The following is a 27,840-nucleotide window of genomic DNA, read 5'->3' as shown; positions in this document are numbered from 1 at the left end:
CATGCTGATCAATAATGTCTGCGTAGCACAGTGTACTGTGTGCCACGCTGACATGCATTAAGCTCTAAGTTGGCAGATCTGTGGCAATCTTTGTTGCTTTGTTCGCATTTTTAGAGCAAATTGACTATCTTAAACAGATCAGACTCAAAAGAAGTATAATTTGGAAAGAGAAAATTTTGACAGGACAAAAAAACTTCTTAAACTTTATATAGGTGAAAGATATGTATGTATAGTGGCCAACTGACCCTACTATCCAATTGCAGCGAGTCATTCTCAAGACACCATAAAGCGTCACATGACACTCCCTACCCGGAAGCAAAGCCGGAATATACCGGTCACCTGTGGTTCGCTGCTGCGCACGCAGCCTCCTCATCTGACGTCAGAGCGGGTGACGTGTCTGAGAGGTGAGAAGCAGGAAGTGATTCCAGCCTGAGACCCGCAGATCCTGCGCTCGTTTTATGATGGCGAGTTCTCCGTGCACTGCGCTGCTCCTGCTGCTGGCAACCACTGCCTCCATCCCGAGGCCCCTAGCAGCCTTCTACCTCCCGGGTCTTGCCCCAGTTGCCTTCTGTGAGCCGGGAAAAGAGACTCCTGAGTGTAAGGTGAGTTGTGACAACTGGGCCACTCCTCTGTACACACGTTGTATTCCAGACCAAAGTAATATGTGGCTTTTCCTCTGTTGTGGGAATAGGAGTCCCAGGATGTATAAGAACTGGAGAGACTTATCTTGTCTTACACTGCTGTTAACAGACACAACTATAGTCCAATGTACAATATTTCTCATACAGTGTTACTGTGTACAGGATATGATGTGTGTGACATACTATGGGAAATGTACTGTAGATTAACAAGGAAAAGAGGTTACTGCACATTCATAATGTGTCTGTTTTCTCAGAGAATGGTGGTGTACTGTGTGTATGTATATAGTATCTTTATAAATAGAAGTACTAACCTATTATAAAATGCTTTGCATGTAAATATGACTGTCCAAATGAGCCTTTCAGTCTAAAGCTGGGTACACACTACAGGTTTTTCACCTGTGATTGGCCCAATAAGGCCTGCTATAGCTTTAGTGTGTACACACCAGTATTCTCCCCAGCACCTATTTTCTGGGTGCTCCACCTGGCTGTTTTTACTTGCTGCTCAGACAACTGCCCCTACCCAGCTACTACTTAATGCCACCCAGCTGGCAAAATTTTATGGGGAGAACTCTGCACGCCAGTGATTAATGATTATTGTTTCAAAGCACATCATTTTGTTTGATTTTATAAACTGACTAAAAATCTTGTTTAGTGATTGAACAATGTTCTAATTCTGCAGTGTGTAGGCAGATCTCCATAGCGTTTACAGAGTTATGATCTTTTCTGCCATTGGTTATGACAGATGAGGATTGTGGCTCTGAAGGTATAACCTGTAAAACTTGCATCGTGTACACATGAATCTGCATGCTGATTGGAACTTTGTCTTTGGTAAAATTGTTAAAGATATTGCATCAGGAGATTTTTTTTCTGTAGAGTGTACCCAGCCTATGAGGTGTGGAACAATAGATGCATAAGGTAGAGAAAAAACCTTTTGTAGCTGTTGTGACTTTATGCATGTATGTAGGCATGTTTAGAAGACAATTTGACACTTGCCAAACCAGTTCAACAGCTCTGCCTGGTTTCTGTATTTAGAGCACTCGTTTTTATGATTAAATATATATATTATTCTAAGATGAGTTATGTAAGCATGAAATATCCCTCCCCACCAACACCCCAGGAAGTTCATTTAGTATAATGTTTGAGTAAAATGTCAGCCCCAATTACTGAAAGCTGAAGAACCAGTTGCATAGTTACTCTATATAGTTTTGGCAAGTATAAAACTTTCTTCAAAACACATGACTAAAGTGATGGCAGTTTTTAGATGTTGATTATGGTTTGTTTTTAAAGCACCACAGTTATACACATTGCTGGGTAATGTGTGGGACCAGTATACATAAAAGCCAGTGACCTGCAACAACTAATTTAAAACTGGGTGGGATAAGACCCTGATAGCTTACAATATATTGTGATTGGGGGTAAACTTGAGGGGCAAAGTGACAGGATGGAGTTTGGTCTAAACAAGCCAATCATTATTAATAAGTAAACCACAAGTGGCAGGAACACGGAAGCTACAAACGGTACATGTGTCCTAAAACAATAAATTTATTTATGAAGACTAGAATAATTCACCAAACACATATGATTTGATATGATCTTTTATGTTGATTATAAGTTGATTGAAATAGATTAAGAAACAGAAAGGTAAGTAAACGGCTACCGATAACATTTTCTTAGACCAGAAATCACTTTCTCAATAAAACAGTCTGTTAGTATAAAAGAGAAATTCAAATCTAAAACTGATCTGAAGCTGAGAAGAAACAGTTCAAAGTTCCATATCAGGTTTTTTATGAATAAATTTATTGTTTTAGGATAGACGTACATTTGTTGCTTCCGTGTTTCTGACATTTGTGGTTTACTTATTAATAATTATCGGTTTGTTTAGAGCGCTGTTCATACGTTTTTATATGTACTTCTTAGTTTTTGGAAGGTATTTGCCTGTTTTTAGGTAACCGCAGGCCATTTATTGTTAAAATAATTTTTTTACATTCAAATATAATTTTCTTTGTATATTATTTTTTTTTTTTATATATACTTTCTGCGCCACAATTATCCTGTGTTTGTAAGGTTGGCGTTTGGGACAGCTTGGTATCTGTGCCCAGTGTGTGTAAGGTGAATAGTGAGTCAGGTGGTTGTAGAGTAGGCGTTGGCGAAAAAAGGGTTTCAGTAAGCATTTAGAAATGTAGAGGCAGGGAGAGAAATTGATAAGGCGTGGTAGGGAATTCCATGAATAGGTAGTAGAACAGAAGAACTCCCATAGATAGGAGTAGATGGTAATTACATGACAGGAGGAGAAGCATAGGTCAGAGGCAAATCGTAGAGTATTTGGAGATTATGGTTGAAGTGTAGAGTTGGTTCCTGGATAGTATGGGGAGCCAAAGTAAGAATTTGCAAAGTGGAGCAGCGTTAGAGGAAGGTCACTCTTGCACAGGGGCGGATCAAGAAAATAGTTCTACCTGGGGTGATTTAGGCCCTGCCCCTTTTTCACACATAAGGCTGCCTACGGCTGCACATGCACATAGTGGGCAGCCGCTGGCAGCAAGCCGGGTGGGTAAAGAGAAGTGACCTGTGAATGTTTCTTTGATGGAATAATTGGTCACATTTGGAAGAGCAGTTTTGGCAAAATCCAAATTGCAGAGGGCCAAGGAGAGAGGGAGAGGAAAAAGTTAGGAGGTTGTAAAATATCTTCTCAGTTAATTTGGAGATGAGGGGAGAAGGGTTACTGGCTAATTATGAGAAGTGAACTGGCATTGCTTGGCAAAGGAAATAACAGTATTGTAGGAGGAAAATATGAATGATTTATAGTTAAGGAACTGGAATTATAGTGAGATTTCTTCTAGAGACACTTAGCAGTGTGAGAGCTCTTTTGTTGGAAGCCTGATGAGCCACGGGTGAGGTGGTTGGTGAGTGTAACTTCAGTGCCTAGGGCAATAAGAATAATACAATGAGAGAGATGGGACAAAGACAAGCAAACTTTTATGAGAGGTGTGCTTCTAGTGACTTTGAAAAGCAGATAATTTCATAAGAGCAGACCAGTAAGTGGTAATGGGTAGATTGTGACTGGCCAACTTACATGTTTCTGTTTAATTTGTTTCCTGTTTTCACCGTTGTCCAGCGCAGCAGTGCATGGCATGGTGCATAAACAAATCAATTACTATCCTACAATGACAGACAGTTTATTTGATTGCATAGGTGCAGGGTGAACATTTGAATATCAATGAGTAGGGTGAGGTAGCTGAGCCAGGGAGTAACCAACAGTGGAAATAGCGCAGCACAGTGTATGTCAGTCAAGTTTTATCTCCATGTTTAGGGTAGTATATTTTTGGATGTTTCAGCAAGATGGATTAGCAAGCTCAGTGATCTCTCATTTTATAGTTATAGGCACAGTAAACTGTGAGAGCAGTGAAGGACTACACAATTAACATTTGAAACAAGTTGCCAGGTTAAAGTATCCTTCATTTTACTCTGTCATATTTAAATATATGTATGTACTTTTAACAGCCATGCAAAGTCGTGGTGCTTGTTTTATAGAACACCGTGTTTGTTAACGTAAAGAATGATGATTAATTTGATTACAAATTTGTTTACAAAGAAACTGACTGTATAGAAAATGTGTGCGCTATACCAATTTCTGCTTGCAGTGCAGTACCATCTCCCTGTTTAGCTCAACCTGTTCTTGTTTTTGTGAGCAAGTCAACACATTGATACGTTTGCCTTTTATATTAACTTAAAGTTATGCCTTAGAATTTAAACAAATTATTGTATTAATATTGTGTTTTTCTATTTAAAGGATAGTGCTCCCCAAATCTAAAAGTTTAGCTTGAGGTACAGTTCAACGAGTTAATATTTAAAAATAATTTTTATTGTGGCTGTTGTGTTCGTAGCAGTCACATGGACAAAGTATTTTATAAAAATAAAGAAATGTTGAATATTTCCTCAAATCGGTTTACTGGCAAGTTAATAAATCTACCTGCATTGATTATTAGCATAACTCATTTTGCAGTGTTTCTATGGTATGTCTAAAAGTAATTCGAAAGTACCCAAGTATCCTAGATTAATAAACCTGTTGAGGCTTTTTTTTATTATAGTGCATACATTTTTATACAGTGTTTCCTTTCCAAGTAAAGTTTGCAGTCTGATTTTTGGTCAAAGAGATAAAGGAATGTGTAGAAGTCCATAAGAAGCTAACCATAAAATAAGAATCGGCAGTGTCTCTGAATGTTTTGCAGACTTTATGAACTTAAGCTCGGTACACACCACAGAAAATTTCCCACAATGAGATATCTAACTATTTTACAAACGACTGAAAGTCCTGATGAGCATGCTGATTCGTGTGTACACACCTACACGATTTACCTTAAGATCTGTGCTCTTCATTTGTCATAACCATCTACTGAAAAGATTATATCTATGTAAACTCTATGGAAATCTGCCTACACTGCTGGTCGTGAGTGCTTACACACATCAGAATTTGAACAACATTGTTCCATTGTTTAGTACGATGTGCTCTGTTATGATAAATCATGATCCATGATCTTGGGAGCATGCACACTAATGCGATATCTGCCTTAACAGTTGTTTATCGTGTGATTGGCATGATAATTGGTTGAAAAACTTGTAGTGATTATCCAGCTTTAGTCATGATGCCACTTCACTCGCTCACCTATGCTTAGCCTAACATCAACAAACAAATAATTAAATTTTAATGGGTAATGTGAACTGACTTTGATTGCAGTAATATCTAGACGTGTTGGTTGTGACAAATGGTAACCTGAGTAAGAACAATTGGCTCTTTTCTCTAAAAATGTATTTAAATGGTTTGAGCAATAAAATAGTTTACTTTCACTCTGAAAAGGTTAGTTCATGTTAATGAGTACACTTTACATCTGGTGCCGGTGCTTTCATAACTGTACTATCTTACCATCCAAGTACATTTTTATGGGTAATAGATTTCCATACACATTATGAACCCTTATTTCTTGCAGTCTGAAATTGAGCTGTTTGTGAACCGACTTGACTCAGTGGAATCTGTGCTCCCTTACGAATATGCTGCGTAAGTGTGTTGCTCTGTAGAATATTGCATGTTCAAAGATATTAACACTATGCAATGTAGAATGTAAATCTTGTTAGAGCAAACTAGCTGATCATAAGAGTTTACTTCTACAACCACTTTGTTTTCTTTCTTGTTCTTTTTTTTTAATAATAAAGCCTACCTTTCTGGAATACAATGGTTCTATTCTATAAACCTTTTGAACATAGCTGTTTTGCCATATTCAGAGTATTGTATGTCCACACTGTGTTTTGCTTGGACATCATATATTTATACACAATATACAAATTTAAAGTCTCAAATTACACCCTTTTATTTTCTACTGCTTAATAATGTAAAGGTACAAAACACTTGTCATCATAATCCTTAAACTGGAACTCCTTTTTGGAATTATGCTTTTTAATATAAACTTGTAATCTAACATTTCTGTTTATCTGTCTTTATCTATGTGTTTCATTGTTACAAATTAGATTAGATGTTCTATATGTAGTCAACATTAGTGTTTTTGTTCAAACTTTCACTTGAAAGTGCCAAAGTATATTGTTTTGGTGTGCTTGATTTTGAATGCAGTAAAACTTTATCTTGCATATATAATTTACCATCTAACACTAATTGAATGTTACACATTGTGGTAAAATTGTATTGTTTTGTTTTACTTTAAAGCTTTGATTTTTGCCAAGATGCAAAAGAGAAGCGGCCATCTGAAAATCTGGGCCAGGTGCTGTTTGGTGAAAGAATTGAACCCTCTCCATACAAGGTTGGTCTTTATTGCAACAGGTCATGTAGTCTTTAGCCAAATTTCTTTTTTACATAAACCTATTATTTTCTTTGCTAAAAATCCTAGTTAAAAAGTGTCCATTGCATATACATGGGGAAGCAGTTAATATTATTTTTTTTTATTTATTTTTTAATCAGCCTAATGGTTCTCGAGGAACCAATGATCTCACTAATTTACAATAGCATTCTCATAAACATTTTGTCCAGCTAGAAAAAGAAAACCATCTATCTTCACTGTATGTAGGCAATGGGAACACTTTTTAAAGGTGGTTGTTACTATTTCTGCATATTTCAGTAGATGGTACTGCAAATCACTAAAATCATAATAAAGCATCTCCAAAAGAAGCAGTCACTTTTCTGTTTTATATAGTAATGCATTGAAGTATTTTTCTATAAATGTCTTATTTATTTATTTTTTTATTTTTGTTTAAGGGCTAAGTGTTCAAGTAACTAAGTGACAAACAATTTAAATCTTCATAGATGACTCCTTTTGAGCCACTGGATCTAAGTTAGCTTATCTACCTATGCCTTCGTTGAAGTCTGTCTTCTTGGCAGTAATTTGACAAGGAATGGTTCCAAGTAGAGATAACGTTAGCACATCCATAGTTGTGCCTGATGCCTTTAAAAACCATGTTACTCTTCCAGATCAGTCTTATGGCTTGTTGTATGTGAGACTGGCAGAGGACAAATTAATGATTAGCAAATTGTGTGTTTCTGTCAGAGCTCAGATATGTGGAGTAATTGAGGTACAAGCCCAGGACCCCCCACAAATTAAGTGGCTTCGTACCATGTGGGCCACTGCAGTAATGAGCTGCCTTTGCAACAGAGTCTGATGACAGCATTACCAGAGCTGAACTGGCCAAATTACAATTTTTTGAGGCAACTGCCAGGTGAAATGGTGTATTGTCGAACACAGAGCAATCTGCCATCAGTTCAGCTAGACAGGTGCAACCGAAGATGGAAAATAGGTCAACAGACAAGGTACAGATAGAGAGCACATGCAGAACAAAAAGGGTATGTGTTTTATTGCACTACTCCAGTGCTGCCATCAGTGGGTCGATTGATCACTTCTGAATGGTTATTTTAAGGGGGCTTTGAGGTCCTACAAACTTCCTTATGCTGATCGGCTTGTTGCTACAGCTGTAATCATTAATTGCTTCCTGCTGGATCCAAGGGTCCCTGTCATGACAAGATGGGGGTTAGGCATTTACTGAGTATATTGTGCCATGCCATTATTTTTTTCACCGTAGAGCAGACTTGGAGGTAAATGTATAAAGCAGAAAGTTTCTGGCCGGTTTGAAAAGCAGCAGCAATTTGTTCATCCCATTGGGGATCTGAGATAATGTACACTAATACATATTTAATACCTGGAACACTTTTTTTATTTATTTTGCAGTTTAAATTTAAGGAAAATAAAAAATGTGTGGATGTGTGTAGCAAAAAATATGATACTACCGATACATCAAGTAAGCAAAAGCTGGAATTCTTGAAGAAAAGTATGCTCCTGAACTATCAGCACCACTGGTGGGTATATGCCATCATCTTCTGTAGTTTCTTTCCTTTAACTCTCAAGCTACCTGCTTTCTTTTTTTGTTATGGTTAAAAATAAACTTTGCATTATCCCCAGAATTCACCCAAAAATTATATACAACCAAGAGAAATAGTCACATGCCCAATAAAACAACCATATGCTCTCCCTGTACAGCCTTGTGCTAATTGTAGCAGCCTCATGTCCAACATATAGTTCTTTCATTGGCCATCAGTTGTGCACATTATGTTCAATGTTGTCTATTCTCCTCTACACCAGCACACCTGCCTCACGAATGCCCACCAGTCTAGTGTCAACCATGTACAGTTGTGCCCAGCATTACAACCTCATGCCCACTACAGTCCTATTGCCACCATATTAATCATGTGACCAGCACTAGAACCTTAATCCCAACACTGTCCCATGGATATAGACATCAAATTATTTCAAACTTGAATGTGTATATTTTTGTCCCCTATTTAATTCAGGATTGTTGATAATATGCCTGTTACATGGTGTTACGAGGTAGAAGAGAAACAGAAATTTTGTAATCCTGGATTTCCAATTGGTTGCTATATAACAGAAGATGGTCATCCTAAAGATGCTTGTGTAATAAATGTGAGTATTTCTGCAATAAAAATTGACTTCTTTTACACATCTCTGTTGTTCTCTTTGCAAAGGCAGGTTGCTATGGTGTTTGTAGACAAGTAAAGTGCAACATTCAATGAGGTGATTAACTAATGACATTAATGTCCTACAGATTTAAAATGAATATTATTGTTTGAAATGTAACTTATTTATTCCATCCACAGTCTGAATTTCACGAGAGAGATACGTTTTATATCTTCAATCATGTGGACATAACCATCTATTACCATATTGTGGAGAATGAAGGACAGGAATCAAGATTAGTAGCTGCTAAGCTAGAGCCTAGAAGGTAAGCTGTTAAGTTCCACCCTTCTCCAACTGTAGAAAATTTCTTTCTTCTGGATGTGGTCCGAACCTTAAAATCGATTTAGGTAGTACCGCAAGTTTTCGTGAGACAGAGGGCCTCTTAGTCCTCTACTATGTACAAAAGAAGTTGGCCTGCAGCCAAACAGTCTCTTGCTAGATGGAATACTTCCATAATTTCCTAAATTCACCAAGTTCTTCAGATTTAATGTTTTTGTGTCCAGTTATGCTAGTTTTGGGCACAAAGTTTTACACTCTATCCTCAGTGTTCACTCCCTTAGGGGCAGCTTTGAGAACCCTCTATGGCACCATTGTCTGCTAATAGAAGAAAAAAGGATTTTTGTACTCGCCCACCCATGGTACACTTTTTTTTTTTTTTGGAGAACAAAGTCCTCTTCATTGTCTGTCTGTTTTCTCTCTCCCCTATTTATAGTTTTGAGTTTACCCTGCTCCTAATTTAGGACTTGGTTAGAAAATAACTGACACTTTCATGCAAGGAGATCTAGAGGGCAGTGGGGGCGCTATGCCTTATACTTAAAGGTTTCCTAAAGTTCCTGCGCACATTTTTTTTTTATTTTAATGTGTATGCTGCTTCTCCTTCCATGGACATGAAATTTGTGTTTGCTTAATGATGGGGCAGGGACTGATGTGAGTGTACAGTGCTGCGGAATTAGTGGCACTAAATAGCTGATGATTGAAAGGTTTCTTCTTAATTAGAAACTACATGTGCCAATGTGCAATAATATTACAAAGACAATTTTAATTTTAGCCATGTATTTATCCTTAATAACATAAAGGCTTACTGATATATATATATATATATATATATATATATATATATATATATATATATATATATATTTATTAATGTCTTGTCCTGGACTCATTAGTTTGTCACGTGCTTATGGTTTTATATAGCCGTTTTTGATGGTGTCCATTTATATTTAATTCAGCTTCAAGCATACACATGACGACAAACCTGACTGCTCTGGGCCTCCAATGGAAATTAAGAATACGCATGTTGGAGAAATAAAAATCAGATACACATATTCTGTTACATTTGAAGTAAGTGAATTGAAGTATACAGCATTATTTATTTTCTATACACCTGTACTAGCTGTTCAAGTTGTTAGGACAATGGTATGTAATTAACAAGTCTTCTGAATCTGCCACATCTTCTGCCCATTTACATGCCGTCTTAACTATTTCATTAGTTTTTTAGAGAACTGTTAGTGCTAGATTTACTAAAGGGCGATTCGGTGAAACTGACAGTTTTTGACCATTAAAACGGCCAGAATGAGCATTTATTTATTTTTTAACGCTACAACTTTACAGATCGCCATCCCGATTTTAACAATAATGAACATTCAAATAGCTTGATTTACGAAGCTAGGTTTTGCAAACCTGCCATCCAAATGGCTAAAACAAAAGAGGTGGTTTGTGGTAGATTGTTCAAACTGCTGTTTGTTATTTGGCCATTCAGAACAGAAGAGGAAGTGTCATTGCCCCCATAATTTTATGTCAATCATTTATTAAGCGGCAAAATAATTAATAATTAACTTATGGGGGTGAGTTGTTTTTTGTTTGTTTTTTTGCTCTATATTATGGGGGCAATATTATTGTATTGTATTATCGGAGAAATATGAATATATAAAAACTCACATCAATAACAGCATCTTAATATCGCATACATAAAAATCTCAAAATGATGGAGAGAAACACAATCGCCACATGTTTTTTTCAGAAGTCGAATGGCTCATAACCGTATAGCATTAATATTTAGTATGGGAGATCCTTTAATCAGTAGTTCCTTTTTTAGCTCCAGATTTAAAACTGAGATCAGGATAATAAAGTAATCTGTTGCTATAGTTTATAAACGGCACTAGAAATATCCTTACTGAAGCATAATATATTTGAAATGATAGAATCAAAATCCATAGTATACACAAATGGTAAAGACTGCCTTTTTCATTTATCCAGATCCTGGGATGATGTTTCAAATAGTACTTAAACCTCTGGCTTCTCGGCAGCGGTCTCAATCACAAGTGGCCACCTGAATAGCTATTTTCCACTCCCAATTCTGCACAATTCAGTCATTTTAGGAAAACTCCCGTCCCAGAACGACAGTCAGTCAGACATAAACTGCAGCTCAGTGTAGTATAACGGATTCCTTCTTGGTAATAGTGATAGCTTTCTCTTATTGCTTCTCTGTACTCTTTTTGCCGTGCTTCGTTCTAAGTGAACTTTTTCAAAGATATGATATATTGTAATATAATAATATTGCCCCCTTAATGTGATAAAAAAATTTGTTCACATAAGTTATTTATAAATCAATTTTAATAAATAAGTAATGATTGTCCCCTATAATTTGTCAATAGTGCCTCTTATGTTCTGAAGATGGCTCAAACATGCTGTTTGAGCCATCAAGCCAATCGGAGGTGTGTAGAGAAACTGTTTTTCTTTTTTTTTTAATGGCAATTTTTGCCAAACCGTTGGCGGTTTAGAGATTTTTCAATCCACCACACATCGCCATGCATTTTACATCGCAGCCTCAAACCGCTCTATAATAAATGTGCCTGTTTGGAGCACGAAACCATCAGCGATGTGTGGCGATTTAAAACCACCACCAAATGTGATTCTTATTAAATTTACTCCCTGGAGTCTGTTAACAGTGGGTGCTAATCTCTGCTAATCCCCATGTAACATTTCATTGAAAGCCACCCATTCTCAGAGATTGTAGAAAGGTGTGCTGTTTTTAATACTGTTGGTTGCTGCCCTTGGTCCTTGAATTTTGGTAGCCATTCAGAGTTCATTGAAGAGCAACCCAATGCCATTTTAACCAGTATCTACATGGATTTGACTGATTTCTTGATGCACCTATTTGCTCGATTTCCAGCATTGAGCAGTTAGCCTGGGTACACGCTACAGGGTTTTCAGCCAATTATTGGGGCAATAACACAATAAACGAGCATTCTGCCCGATATTGCATTAGTATATACAATGCAACTATTAGAAGTGCCTTCATATTAAATAAGCATTTTCTTGCTATTTTAGGAGGAAAAAAATATAAGATGGGCTTCAAGGTGGGATTACATTCTTGAATCTATGCCTCACACACACATTCAATGGTTTAGGTAAGTACATATATTTTTGTATTTTCATTTCTATATTTTTATGATTATAGACTGTTACAATAACTCTTGGCCAACAATATGTTTGATGTAATGATTTTGGTTGGATATTCTTCTTTTTGTTAATGTTTGCAGAGGAAACATAACAAAGTTTAGCATTCTCTCCCTTTATTTCATTTTACTTAGTCTATTCATTTTCTCATTGATTTGTTCTGAAACATATGCTAATGAATTGGCAAATGCTTTTTGTCTTGTCCCCAGTGACCTTTGTGATCCTCCAATTCTTTTTTTTTTTTTTAATTATTTATGTCTAGAAGAAAAAAGTGTTCCTTTTTAAATGTTGTAATTTCATATACAGTCAGTGTTTCTGAATTCAGTTGTATTGTGCTTTAACCTTTTCATCTGCTCCTCTGTGCAAGTGCTCACAGTATATTTTGTCTGCTGGCGTTCTCCCTGCTATGTCTACTCACAGTACTGTTGTATAGTGAACACATTGTGATGGGGCTACGCGTATACAAAATACACTCCTTATTGTGCTATTAAAGTAATTCTATCGTTTTCAAATCATTGCCCAAGTGATTGTATTGTGTTTCTAACGCACAAAGTGATATATTTTAGCAGATGCAAAGTTTAACAGTTCAACACATGATTATATTATGATACAGTACAGTACAGCCAATACCAAAAGATATATACATACCGCTGCGCTAACCACGGGCCCCAGTGAACAGTATATCTGTTTAGAATACTGTGGTCAGAGTAGACTGAGGCTAGTGGGGGTGCAGCTATGATTATGTATACAGTCAGTGTTACAGAGTAAACAATAGAGATGACGTGGCTTGCTTCTATAGGTCCAGACATCAGATGGGTCCAGGGTAAACAGGTCATAGGCTGTTTCAATCTAAGGAATCCAAAGGTGGGGGTCATCTCTCCAGAGGATGAGCTCTGTTCTTCCCGCCTGAATCTCCAGTTACAATTAGTCTATTAGCATTTTATGGTCAGTATCCTATTAAAGGTTTATACCCTAACATCAATAACTAGAGTATGCAATGTGCGATCTCTTTGCCAAATGCATCGGACGGCTGCTGGTGAAAAGGGGTTTAATATGATACTAGACATGACGCCTTTCTTATAACCTGAACCTTAAATAATACTGAAGTGTACATATAATTATATTATATAAACTAATAATAAACTAAATACTATCTGCTCATAAATTACTGTGTAACGGAACCAATATGAATTATATAAATAGCTAAATGTTGTAATGCGAGTGTGTACGTGCGTATTTTACCTTGCGATCGCAGTATGCCACGTGTAGCGTGGCATACTGAGTGCAATAAAACAAGATCAACCAATATACTTTCGTTCATCCAATTATATGACTTTGACAGTGCGTAATTTTAAATGTGTACTTATTTTATATATAAACTAATGACATTATTATGACTGGTTCACATGTGCTTTCTTTTTCTTATTACAGCATAATGAATTCCTTAGTGATTGTTCTCTTCTTGTCTGGTATGGTTGCCATGATTATGCTGAGAACACTGCACAAAGATATTGCAAGATATAACCAGATTGATTCTACAGTAAGTAACTGAAAAATGAGACTTATTAAATGAAAATGTGGATATGCTTTGTGTTGTAACTTAATAATATTTTGATTGGTGTGGAGAAATGGGGTTTCACTGAACTGTGGATTTCTTTTTATTCATCACCCGTTTCTCTCGGCAGCATGTAATTTTTAATCCTTAGCAGAGCTTAAGTATATACACCAGTGAGGTATTATGTGTTGTTCCATATTATACTATACATTTTGCCCTTTCTATTATTTGTAATACTCTAGGGGGCAGATTCAATTTACCAGTAACGCGGTCTGCGCACTGTTACCATTAATACGTTAATTTTAAACCAGATTTCTGCTTGCGGTTCTCTGAGCCACGAGCAAAAATCAGCGCTGAAATTACTGTACTAACTGTAATAATGCGCACGATAGGTAATAGTGCGCGGGCTGTGTTACTTTCGGCAGTAATCCAGTCAATTGAATCTGCACTTATGCATTTGAAGTGTAAAGACAGTTTGTTAGGATGTGGCCAAAACGCCATCTTGTTTCACCTAAACTACTAGCTCGGTCCGTTTTGAATTTAGGCTTCAGCATGATTAATTGATTAACCCATGCCCTACAATGGCTCTGGAATAGCCAGGTTATATTGTTTAATAATATTTACCTGTCCTTTAGAAACCAGAGATGGATAAGTAGACTATCAGGCCAAGTTAACATTGTATTGTAAACAATAGCTACCTTCCAGCTACACATGTCCATAGAGGTCATTTTAATCTGCTGTCTAATCAAACTGATTCCCCTATGCAAATCAGAGTTGAGGATGTTGTGTATTTAAGATCCAGACATTTTTTTCCTAGGTATAGCCACTGGATTTAATCAGTTCAGTCAGGCCATTGTGTGTTGTGTTTTGAGCCACCTGAAATGCTCTGGTATAGAGGGAGGCCCTGCAGCTATTTTGAGAGTACAAGAAGGGGTAACACAGCGTAGTAGGGTCATCCTATCTTCAAGGATCCTGATATTTGTAATACTCGCACAACGAACTCTGGGCCAGGCATTGCAGTACCGCCGGAGAAAACCCTACCAGGACAGGGTCTGTGTGAGCCAGTAACCCAGACTGGAGGACACAGAACTGTCTACCTAATGGTAGAGGTAACACTGCAGAAGGATAAGACTGAGGACCCCATAGAAGCTGTGGAGATTACTTTGGGGTGCTGACTACAAAAGGCTGCTGGAGGGTATACACTTCCATTTATCTTGTACCAGTGAACTGTCTATTGTGCCTGTGCTGTCAATAAACCTATATTTTGGATATTTTCTAGTTTGTCCAAGTGAGTTGAATTCCACTGAGGCTAACTACTCTTCCAGCTAAGGGTGGTTGCCTCACAATTGGCATATATAAAAAGGGGAAAAACTGTTTACAGTCAAGCCATGTTCCTCTTTAGTAATGTTTTATAATGTTTATAGGTTCATATGATGGGCTTTTAATGTCCTTTTATGTCTCTTGTTCAGGAAGATGCTCAGGAAGAGTTTGGTTGGAAACTGGTGCACGGTGATATTTTCAGGCCACCAAGGAAAGGAATGTTGCTGTCTGTCTTCCTTGGTTCTGGTGCACAGATCTTAATTATGACATTTGTCACTTTGTGTGAGTATATAGTCTTTGATAAGTGCCTGTTGGGACAATAAAGCAAAATATATAGATGAAGGGAATAGGTGTTATGCTACACAGAAAACCTGTAATACAAGTATTTTAATAGTACTGTATCCTGCCAATTTGGTCCTTTGTAGATTGATCTTGAGAATAAGTCCTCTCCTTAGCAACGCCTAAGTCTTATGAGAAAAGATCAACCTCCTGCTTTGCGTAGCCAAGCTGAAAATCATGTTTGGGTTCTGTGCTCTGTATAAAAACTTGAAGGTTTTACTTTCTAAATGCTTGGCTATGTTCTGCAGTGTTGGTTTACAGTTAAAATAAAGTGTGTGTTTGTTACTAAAGGGTCACAAGTCCAATTTCTACAAAATCCGTGTATTCCCTCCGATTCTTGAAGATAAGTGGGCTCTAGGCACAGTAAATACATGTTTCACAATAACTTCAAGTAACTAATAGGGACAATTGTAAGCCTTCCCATCATACTTTGGTGAACATCGCAGTGTAACTGTGACCTATTGCGTCCTGTCAAGTGCAGACTGTTTTATGAAGGAAATGGATAGTGGAGGGGAAAAAAAAATCTGAGACTTTTGGTGAAAAGTATTACTATAAAATGTATTCTTCTTATTGGGAATTTGTAAATATTGCATAAAAGCATAATTTTTGCTAAATAGTAACATTATTGTAGCAACCGACAGTTTCCATCAATAAAAAAAAAAATTCCCCTAAAATTGAAGTTAAGTAATGTATAAATTTGATTACATGTTTAGAATAGATGCATTTATGAAATGGAGGAAAACCTAGTTAGTCAGAAAGTGGTATTGGCAAATTGGCCTGATTGCTGCATATTTGGCCCTAAAGAGACAATGGTAATATCTAAGAATAGTACAAGTTTGGCAGCTGTCGGACTTTTTGTGGTCTTCCGCCAGCCACCTACATGTCTCATCAACTTGGAAAAGTATCTCTTTTCTCTGCGCTCAGTCTGAGCAGTACAATCAGACTGGCGAGATCCCTAGGTGCTACTTAATAATTGTACTATGATTTATTAAGCCATTAATATTTCATATTAATAATTTTGTACAACACATGGCTGTTTCTGGTGTATGTATTCTAATGGATGCAATATATAATTCTGGAACTAAACACAAAATAAGTTGCTCTCTCAGCACATACATACTTTGCGTAAGGACAGAAACTCATACAATGGATACCAATTTGTCAATTTATGGAAAATCTTCAAAAGAGTACTTTTTATAGTTTAGTAATTCCATGTAGTTGTATGTGTTCCATTAGTAAATCCAGTAGTTTGGGTATCATTTTAATATTTGCAAATTTACTGAAATATAATTTTAAATATTCTTCAACCCGCACTGTGTTGCAGTTTTCGCATGTCTGGGATTCTTGTCTCCTGCCAACAGAGGCGCTCTGATGACATGTGCTGTAGTTCTGTGGGTACTTCTTGGTACTCCGGCTGGTTATGTAGCTTCCCGATTTTACAAATGTAAGTTAAGAACATGATAAATGCTATAGTATAAATTATATTCTGTATTGAATGAATATGTGGAAGGCTTGTTTGTGAATATATTGGATATTTAAAGTTATGAAAATGTATCTTGACTAGGTTGATGCATTGCAGAATATCCTATCTCTGTTTTTGAAAGAGGCCAAATCACATTTGGGCAGAATAAAGGAAGAACATACAAACTAGGAGTTGAGCACTTGTACAATAATCTGCTTTAAGACCAGCAATAAGTCTCATATATGTGGATATTATTACCATTTATCTGTAGTATAGAGATGTAAATGCGCTGAATCTTAATAGGTTCCTATCTGAAAAGCTTGCTCTTTAATATTGTATCATACATTCTACTATATCGAGTTTAAGCTTTCAAGGTCTATCCATACATAAGCTACCATGCCATCATACTGCAGAAAAAACAGGTTAACTGTAAAAATATGTACCCAAAATAGAATAAGCTTGCATTAGTAAACTCATTAAAAAAAATGTGCATTGCGCTTAAGTAACAAGTCATATTTTGCCTCCCTAATGTAGCATTTGGTGGTGAGAAGTGGAAAACAAACGTCTTGCTGACCTCATTTCTTTGTCCCGGGTACAGTATTTTATTTAGATATTGTAATTTAGTAACAATAATATTTAGGAGCTGTTTAACAGTTCATTGACATTGTAACATGTCTATATTCATAGATATGTATATAACCAACATGACTAACTCAAGGCAGATGCTTTAGTAAATAAATTTACATATGTAAGGCTAGGTACACACTGAAGAATTTTCCGGCTGACGTGTTATCTCAAACGATTGTACCTACGACTGAGAGTCCAATCAGTATGATCATTCATGTATACACACTGACACGATTTATCTTCAGATCTGTGCTCTTCATCTGGTCCTCTTCTATTATTAGAATGACGGCACAATATTCATTCATTCATTATTGTCACACTGATTAAAACCACCTTGTTATAGCTATCCACATGTCCTAACGAATTTCGTTCGCTTCTGTGACTCTGAAATGTAACATCCTGTCTCAGAACGAACAAATGAATTATTCCTTCTACAGCACTCTCTACATTTATTCATCGGCTAGTAAACTCTATGGAGATCACGAGTGCATATACACTACATGATTGGTCGGAAAATATTAAACCGTATGACCAACCAAATGAGCCGACAATCAACACTTTGGAACGACTTTCAACCATCGTGTCACTATACACACTAACCCGACTTCCGACCCAACGGTCATAGGTCGGATGATTTGCCCAATTATTGGATGAAAATGCTCCATTGTGTCCCTAGCCTAAGTGACGAGGAGCACTTAAATCTCTGTACACAACATATCTTTTACATCCTCTTAGAGTACAGATTTACCTACTCATTGCACCTATAACCTGCTGTTCTAATTTCTGTTTTGTTGCGAAGTAGCTGTCAAAACAATCTGGCCCTTAGATAAGTAACTGTCTAGTTTTAAAAACAGTGGGTATGTGTATAAATTTTATCCTTCCTCTCAGGATTGTGTTCGCAGACTTCTTCCTGATGAACTTAATTCTATGGGGTGAAGGTTCCTCTGCAGCTATTCCATTTGGTACTCTTGTGGCTATCTTGGCATTGTGGTTTTGCATCTCTGTCCCGCTTACCTTCATTGGCGCTTATTTTGGATTTAAAAAGAATGTAAGTATTACTTTATCTTGCCATTGAAATCATGTGTGACCTACATATGTCTTTGTTGTCACGTTTAGAATTGTTCATGGTAACACAACTTGCATCTCCCAGAAAATACAATTTTAAGGACCATCCTGCTTTAGCATATATGATTGAATTGATTTCACACCCATAGCTTAAACCAGGCAGAGGCTAATTGCTGCATGTCACGATCATTAATGTGGCAGACATAACAAATATCTTCTGTAAGGTTGACTGTAGTAATTAATGACAATGTTTTATTGCTTATAAACGGATAAAACTGGAACTGTGAAGTCTTTCGTGTTTAGAACTCCATTGAATTTAAAATTTTAGCAAAAAAAAAATATAGGATGTTTTATTGGCTTTTTGGGTGTTTCACAAAAGTGAATTTTGCGTGTGTGTATTGTATTTCTATACGTTGATTAAAAAAAACAAATCCCCTTCTGAAAGTCCATGTATATGTTGCTCTGTTCTATCCCAATACAATTAACATGTTGTTTTTATGAAATAAAGTTCATCTTTCCAAATGATGCGTGAATCTATACCAGATCTAGCACATTGTCTGGAAAAATGGTCTTATTTGGAAGATCACATTTCTGAATGATCTTTTGAATTATATTGTTTGCACACACACAGCAATAGTTATAAGATTTTATTTCTTATGATTGTATGACTTTAAGTAAATCATTGCACTGTTGAACAGTTGTTAGACATGGAAATTCATTTCACTTTTAAGCATGATTGCTCTCCTGTCCTGGTATCTGCCCAGGAACTTGGGTGTACGCATCTATAATGTTGTTGTCAGTAGGAAGCCACTGATTGGATTGTATAGATAGATAGATGACTGGACTGATAGGCAAAATAAATATGTATTTCTGCCGAAATCTGTAATCTTATCAGTAAAACAAAAGAAAGCTAGCCTACAATACTGTAAGTAAATATATCTGCACAGTGGCAGGTCAAAAAAAAGAAACTCATGCAGGCTCACTATCTTCAAAGAAGTGCAGAGTAGCACCAGTGTCTTAGGAAAAAAATTGCAGGTTTAATTCAATGCATAGAAGAAGTTGCATGTCTAAGATTTGGAAAAGGAGTTTGTTTTAGTCTGAAACATTGCAAAACATCATTTGCTGCCGAGTCTTGAGTAAGAATTCTAAAAAAAAAAACCATTGAGGGCCCATTATGAGATAATATGAATATATTTTTAAGACTGTAAACAAAATAATCGGAAGCTGCTGGAGTGTATTGAAAATCATGAAGTGTATTCTTAATGCCCGTTACATTTTGACAGATTTAACAGTTGAGTTGTTGATTCTCATCTACTCAGCATGAGGGTACAATGTCTGGCACATTGCCTCAGGTACGTTTTTACCTGCATACTTTGCATTGGTTTCCCCCCCCTGTCCCTTTTCATATAGGCACTGCTCTTTCTGATATCTACAGTAGTTATTTTACCTCCATTAGTGTTGGCATGGGAGGCTAAAGAAAAGCTTGCAAGTAGGATGACAGTGTGATTTAAATGGGCCTGTAATAATGCTTCTGCTTTCTCTGGTTTCTTTTAGGCCATTGAACATCCAGTCCGTACCAATCAGATCCCTCGTCAGATTCCAGAGCAATCATTTTACACAAAGCCATTACCTGGCATCATAATGGGAGGAATTTTGCCCTTTGGGTGCATCTTCATACAACTTTTTTTTATTCTTAATAGTATTTGGTAAGATGATTTTTTTTGTTTTTTTTGTCTCACTGCCAAGTCCTTCAACCTTCTTCACAATTATTGCAGAACCGCTCTTCTATCCTACATGTTTTTGTGGGGTGTTTTTTTGTGTTTTGTTTGCTTTTAGAGAGAATATAATAGAGAAGAACAAGTATAGTTGATGACATTTGACAATGAACTGGTTCAGATATCTTGCCTTCCACGTGGAGAAGACATTACTTTGGAGCTGTTTAATTAAGCATTGCAGAGTCATTTAACTCCCTGCCACCCACAGTGAAATTGGGTTATGCTGTACCTTTCTTTTCAGGCTTATGGCAGTAATTATTTTTATAATCCTTATAAAAAGCCTGTAGCCTTTTGCTTATTTAGATTGCTCATGGTTTAATAATCAAGACATGGTGTTTCTGTAAATACAGTGTATCTCCTATTAGTATAATGGGTGGAATGTGCACATGTAAATAATGCTTTTTAGTGTGGACAACTGATGTGGTAGGATACACCTGTATGAGTGGGGAAATTAATGAATAAGGTGAGAGTGCATTAAACTCCTGAAGAGCCGTTATTACATGGCCTCATATTAAGCAAAATATTAAAATTTCACAAATACACAAAATGAGCAGACTAAATATTTTCCTCAAAACACTTGCGTTGTAGCCTGTTGTCCTTCACCGTTATGTGCATCAAGGAAAATGTTTGTTTGTTTTTCAAATGAGCAAACTCAAAGCTGGCGCCAAAAATAATTCTACTCAATTTTAATAAGCAATGTTCTCAAATACACTCACATTATTTATTTTACCCAGGTAATATAAAATTATATTTCATTACTGTCATTACTCCTAACTGACACAGTGCAACTAGTGCTTGGTCTCAATCACAAGTCTTGCCTTGAAAGAGACTCCTGAACAATCTGTACTAGAAATAAGGGAGCATGACTGAAACTTTAAAGGATATAATCATTGCAGTCCCCCAGTGCTTATTCTCCAACCTTTCAATTTCATTTTCCTATGCTGGTGCATATACTGAGCCTGCACCCAGCATGGAACACCCTTAGTCCACCCAGTTCCTCCCATCAGAAGATGCAAATTTGTACCCCCAAGACTCTACCATCCTGCAAATCCATACATGTCTCCATAAAAAGAACATATATTTGTTTTGCACTTTCTAAATATTATCTTTGAGTTGAATGCTGCATGTCCTGGAGATGGTAGAAAGCAGGAATGTGGTCCAATGCTTTCAGTGGGACTCCTTTTTACATCTATGCTTTCTTTATATGGGAAACAGCACATCTAGGTACATTTTGCCAATTTTAAAGAAAATAAAACACAAAATTGACACATGTAACAAAGGTAGTCCCGATGTACCCTCACTCTTAATTAATTTAAGACAAATGAGACTAAACTTAGCAGTGTTTTAGGTGAAAAATTTGTAACAAGAAAAGAGTTGTCCTTAAGCTGGATGAACTTTGAAATTAAGATTTCAACTATTGCAACAAAGAGCATTTCCAGAAGTTTCTGCAAATGCAGGCACAGTTTAATTTTCCAAAGCAGTTCCTAAAACAGTTGTATTTGGGTGTGCATTCGGCAGATAAATTGGTGCGTATGCACAGATGGAAAAGCTCTGCATGATTTATACTTTTGTAGATAATTTATACTGAGTGGGAAGCACTTTGCAACTCACCATTAAATGGTTACAGCTATATTTGTTTTTTTTTAAAAGTTTTGGATTAGGGTTGTGGTTGTGCTACCTTCTTTTTTTTTTTATATTGTAACAATTTTTATTTTTATTTTTAGGTCACATCAGATGTATTACATGTTTGGATTCTTGTTTCTCGTATTTATCATTTTAGTCATTACATGCTCAGAAGCAACTATATTACTTTGCTACTTTCATCTGTGTGCAGAGGTATGATTTTACATGTCGGGTGACAATGCAGAAATATCACATTTAAAACAAAAATAACGCTCAAAGGATTTTAAATACCTGTAGTTGTAAAGGAATACTTCCACACAAAGTATAATTGGGCTGTTAAATGTTTTTGGGGTTTTTTCTCCCATGAGTACTAATATGGCCAGGATAGCTCTTACAGTTGTAAATGTCTCCTATAAACACTTTAAAACTTAAACAACTAATATGATAAAGGATTTACATATTGGTATACACATGGATTAGAAATCTGCTTCCAACTCATATTTAATGTGTAAATTCATGGGAAGATCATGTTTATAAGCAAAACTAAGGCTTCTCTGTCCAACAGTGTTGAATTAAGAATGTTTAACTCTCTGTAGGAGTCCCCTTTCTCTCTCGTGTATCTGATTGCCTCTCGGTCCATCTTCTCTTGATGTCCTCATGTATTCTCAAAATGAATATAGCCAAAACCCAACTCATTGTCTTACCTCCTAGATTCCCCCCCATCCCCCGGACCTCTTTCACTGTTAAGCATACCACCATAATATCATCTGTTACCCCCAACTCCACTGCTTGGGCGTCGCCCTCAACTCCTTCCTCTCCTTTGCCCTCCACATTGAATCTCTTGCCCAATCCTGTGGCCTCCAACTATGTAATATCTGTCACATCCCGGTTTTCCTATGCCAGGATGCCAACAAAACGAATTTCAATGCACTTATTTCCTGTCTTGATTACTGTAACCTTCTCACTGACCTACCTCGCTCCCAACTCCCCCCCTCGTTGTATACTTGATGCGGATGCTTGACTGACCTTCCTTTAACGCCGCTCTTCTGCCTCCTTTACACTGGCTCCCCTCCCCCTACAGAATCCTTTTCAAACTCCTCACCCTACAAGGCCCTCTCACTCCTCTCTATACAGCTCCAACCTCCTCTCCATACACACTTCCTCCCGTCCTCTGTGTTCGGCCAATGACCGTCGCCTCTCCTCCACTCCCAAATCCAAGATTTATCCCAGGCTGCCCCCTCCACTGGAACAGTTTCCCTTGTTCTATCCAACTCTCCCCTAGTCTGTGCACCTTCAAATGGGCACTGAAAACTCGCCTGTCCTTAAGCCTAAAAACCATCCGTTTAACAATCTCTCTATGCTTGATTACCCCACCCTCTCTCATCCCAGTCCCTCTTATGCGCTCCTCATGCATTAGATCCCCCTCCACTTTCTCCCCCTGTGCCTCTTGACTGTTTGCCCTCCCTTTAGGTTGTAAGCTCCTACAAGCTGGGCCCTCTTCCCTCCTGTCTCTATACCTATTACTTCTGCTCCAGCTACACTGTACTAGCTATGCTTGAAGCTCTTGGAGCCTTGGTAGTACTTGTTTATTGTTCTCTGCTGTTACACCCTGCCTATATGGTGTACTGTTTATAATCTGTGGCACTACGGAAATCTTGTGGTGTCTTTATAAATAAAGGATAATTATGGGAGAATACATTATATTTAAGTACAGTACCAGCAGCTGGGAGTAATAGGGACAGAAGGGTTTTCTTTTTACTGTGGTTATTAGTGAAATTATTAAAAACTTCCTTTTTGTTTTGTTTTTTAGGACTATCATTGGCAGTGGCGTTCGTTCCTAACAAGTGGCTTTACTGCTGTGTATTTCCTTGTTTATGCAGTACATTATTTTTACTCTAAATTGCAAATTACAGGAACGGCGAGTACCATTTTGTATTTTGGCTACACTATGATCATGGTTCTGATCTTCTTTCTTTTCACTGGTAAGTTTTGAATATATTTGATGATCTGCACTTTACATGTTCACAGAGCCCGGTGGGATCATTGGTGACCTGCTACTTTACTGTTAAGCTTCTAAAATATCCCTTGTTTCCTTGCAGCAGTAATGGTAGTGACTGGAAGGAACACATTTAGTTAGTATTTGTTCTTTACAGCTAGGGACCATCAAAGAAAACAAGATACAAAATAAAAACATTATTGGATGTGGATGCTAATAGGTACATTTCCAGATACATTAATTGGTGTTTAAGCAGAAGCTAGCAACACCAAATATTGGGATTGATTATTTAAAGATAAACTGCTGCCTGCATTTTATTTACACTTTTATAATTTGTTACTTATTTCAAACAAGTTTACACCTACTAATGGGTGATGGAGCATTCTCAATTTCTTTAATGTTTCTGGGTTTTTATAGCCTGTAATTGGCAAACAATAACAATTTTAAAGCTGGCAACACACACACACTTGGGCCAAGTGGCAGGATTGAACACTCATCATGAACGGGGTTATGTTTGGCTACTTACAGAAGTAGCCATATTGGACCAAACCAAGCTGTTTGGCAGTCTGGAGAAGCAGCCATCTGTGGTCCTCCTTTTTATCATCCACATTTACCAACATGTTAATCTTTTTTCACACACTGAAATATTGGGCCAATTGGCCAGTGTCACTGCAGATAATGTATGGGTGTGTAGCCTGTATAACTCTGCAACAAAATATAATTTCTGATGAAATGGTCATTATTGGATGCCCTTTTGAAAAACTATACTATCAAAGTCAGTGTTCCCAAATCCAGTCTTTAAACCCCCCACTAACATGTCAGATTTTGAGGCTATCCATGTTTGTGCAGAGTTTGGAAACACTGATCTAAGCCCCCAAAAAATTACTATGTTCAAACAATACAAATTTCTAGATCTTAAAGAGTAATCTAATTGTTTCACTTTTCTGCATTGCTGATAATTTCGCCTCTGGGTGGCTTTATTGAAATCTGAACATATCATTACTGAGTGGTCATTATGGCAGTAAATGCTAAAAAAAAAAAAAGTTAAAATAAATCTCTTCTGAAAAAAAACAAAACATGAGGATGAAGTATTGAGTGGTAGAGCCTGAACAAAACCCACAATTTATTGTCCTCTGGCATTGTGCTTTGATATTGTGGGCCATGACTAAATATGGAGATGAGTGGGTTTGTCTATTTTGAGTCTATTGTGGGTTATGTCTATTATTTTTGTCTGTCTTAAGATAATGTTCACTGTTTTTGTTAACAAATCATTCTGTGCTATTTCTTTTACAGGAACAATTGGATTCTTTGCTTGCTTTTGGTTTGTGACAAAGATTTACAGTGTTGTTAAGGTGGACTGAATAATAAGGTGTGTGAAGAATGCAAGGGAAACTTTATTACAAGATATTTGGAAAGATGAAGACTTTAATTTGCAGTATTGTCATCTTTGCAGGAAAACACGAAATACAGTCAAATGAAGCATTATTTCTCTCCCTCCCCCCCCCCCCCCCCCCCAAAAAAACAAACAAACTTTTTTTATTTTATTTGATCCTTTGCATTGTGATGTCCTATTTGAAGAACCAAGTTAAATATGTATGCTTTTGTAAATATAACTATGCTGTATTTGAGATTGGCACTTCTAACAGCAGAGAAGAGGTGTATGTATTGCACAAATACCAATACTATTAATAAAATATGTCTGTAAATACAATTTTGCTTTTAGACTCTTAGGTGGGATTAATTATTGGAACATGAAATAAGTTACCACATAATGTGAAAGTTTGTTTTCTATAACCGATTTCTTTTAATTCTGGTTTGAATATTTTTTTTTTTATACTGGGTGAAATGTCCTTACATTGGTTTCTTTTGATCATTACATTCCCTTTAGTGATTTCAACACTACAAAACTATGTGCCTCTGAGTTTCTGGATTTTTAAATATATAACCTTAATAAATATTGTAAAAATGTAAATGTTTTCCCTGGTATTCTATTTGTAAATTAAATGGCAAGACAGACCCCTGTCACTGTTCCATGATGTATTCTTAATTGAAGTTTTTGATTGTCTTATTTCACTATAGTAGTTTATGTAAGCCAGTAGTTATTTGAAGACTGACCATGTGTTATTTCATCATTTTGATTTTTATATTTTTTTTCTTGCTTGCTTGCTGTCTTCAGATTTTACCCCTGTATCTGCTGCTCCAAGAATCGCCTCTTTTGCATGAATCTTTAACACGGAAGTCAGATTAAGGACTTTCATGCACTTAACAGGCCCCTTCCACCTTACAGGGAAACCCAGACAGTTTCTATTAGAAGCGCAGAAGTGCATAACACTTATGTATTTAATACATGGCCCACAACCTTCATTTCATGCTGCTATTTATATATGGTGGCACAGCACAAAGCCCAAGTCTGCTTACCATATTACATACAGTTGGTGGGCCTTAAGCTGTTCAATACACCATTGTTGACATACTTTTTTATGGTGAACACAATGCCTACCTTGTTTATGATCTGTTTGACACATTTAAAAACAAATTAATCCAGAACATAGTTTGTAACATATTTAGTGCTTTCATGAAAAAAAATCAGAATATTTTTGTTGCCCTGGAAATGCATCAATTGCAAATCTTATAGGATAGGAGAAATGTACAATGATTGAAATAGAGTAGTTATAAATTAAATGGTAGGTGTGGTGATGGGGAGTGTAAATTTGTAAGGTAACTTGTAAGAATTACATTAAGGAAGGTTTTGTAATAATTCCTCTAAGGAGAAGATATATCAGTGACCAAGGAATGTTGATAAGATAGGCTTGCTTTTGAGTGATGTTAGGGAATGATAGAAGGGATGCATTGCAAATATTCAGGAAATGGAAAGTCTGATTGTTCTTGGAGAGATGTGGTGCTAGGAAAGGGATGTTTTTCCAACACAGAGATGCTGATAACTGTGGGTGACTGGTGAGGTTACTGTGGAGTAGGTGACTGATGATATGATATGGAATGGTGGTGGGTAGAACACAAAGGTTGTGATGTACAGCAGGTGTAGTGTGTGTGTGTGTGTGTGTGTGTGTGTGTGTGTGTGTGACAGCAACAGAATGAATGCATTTGTCAAGTGCAAAACAAAGGCTGAAGAGTAATGGCAAGAATCATAGTGGACTTGTAAATGAAAAGGAGCAGCTACTGAGACAAATGAGCCAATACAACTCACTTTTTCAGGAATAAGCTATATTCCAGAGTTTTTTCCGAAACGAATATTATATATATATATATATATATATAGATGGGGTACATGATTCTGGCATGTAACCTGCCGACATGAACATGTGCCAGAATTATAAATGAGCTGCACTAATTTCCTTGCATGTACTTGCTGTTTTCTAAAAATATACCCTTATGTGCATTATAAGAGGAGAGTATTAAAATGCTCCGTCTTAACATAGCCTTACACTTGGGCTTCAAACTGGTAAATACATTTGCCTATGGCTCTTATGGTGACCTACACTTTTCTAGCCTTTATTTGAGATCAATATTCATGAATACATGACATGTTTTACCATTATTAGTCTTAGTTTTCTAAGGAATACAATTTTTGATGGTTTGGGGTGAACGTAAAACAAAGAGTATACAAGTTGGTTTCCTATTCAATCCTTCATGGCAACCATTACCGTGAGTTGGTTCACGTCTAGCCTTAGGTAGAGAAGTTCCAGTTAGTATATAGTGCAGCTCCACCTCTTTCCTTGTGTCTCTTCCAGTCTCTAGCTGAGAATAGAAGACATGTAGTAGGTTATTTTTCTGTGTGTAGGGATTTGCCTGCTTCTGTGGTCCTTGAGACACACCAATGGTGGTGCAAGCCAAAAATGAGTGCTGGGGACCAGTTTTTACTACTTTTGGTAGCAAACATGGTGGAATAGAATGGAGTTTTATATTTGACTTTGCACATTTAGTAATGCACTT

At 36.8% G+C, this 27,840-nt stretch overlaps 1 protein-coding gene across 1 annotated transcript; it reads left to right on the top strand.

Moving 5' to 3' along the window:
- Positions 1-378: 378 nt before the first annotated feature.
- TM9SF2 (transmembrane 9 superfamily member 2) lies at positions 379-25,936 on the top strand. Its single transcript, XM_075199967.1, has 17 exons — positions 379-602; positions 5,624-5,691; positions 6,352-6,445; positions 7,862-7,989; positions 8,482-8,611; positions 8,806-8,930; positions 9,898-10,009; positions 11,999-12,078; positions 13,559-13,667; positions 15,152-15,284; positions 16,666-16,785; positions 17,338-17,395; positions 18,319-18,478; positions 20,050-20,201; positions 21,995-22,106; positions 23,704-23,875; positions 25,183-25,936. Exons 1-17 carry the CDS (start codon positions 459-461, stop codon positions 25,248-25,250), a joined length of 1,965 nt encoding a protein of 654 aa, XP_075056068.1. The 5' UTR covers positions 379-458; the 3' UTR covers positions 25,251-25,936.
- The last annotated feature ends 1,904 nt before the right edge of the window (positions 25,937-27,840 follow it).

This window comes from Mixophyes fleayi, chromosome 2 (genome assembly GCF_038048845.1).
Source record: "Mixophyes fleayi isolate aMixFle1 chromosome 2, aMixFle1.hap1, whole genome shotgun sequence".
NCBI lineage: Eukaryota > Metazoa > Chordata > Amphibia > Anura > Limnodynastidae > Mixophyes > Mixophyes fleayi.
This window is presented reverse-complemented; position numbering and strand designations above follow the sequence as displayed.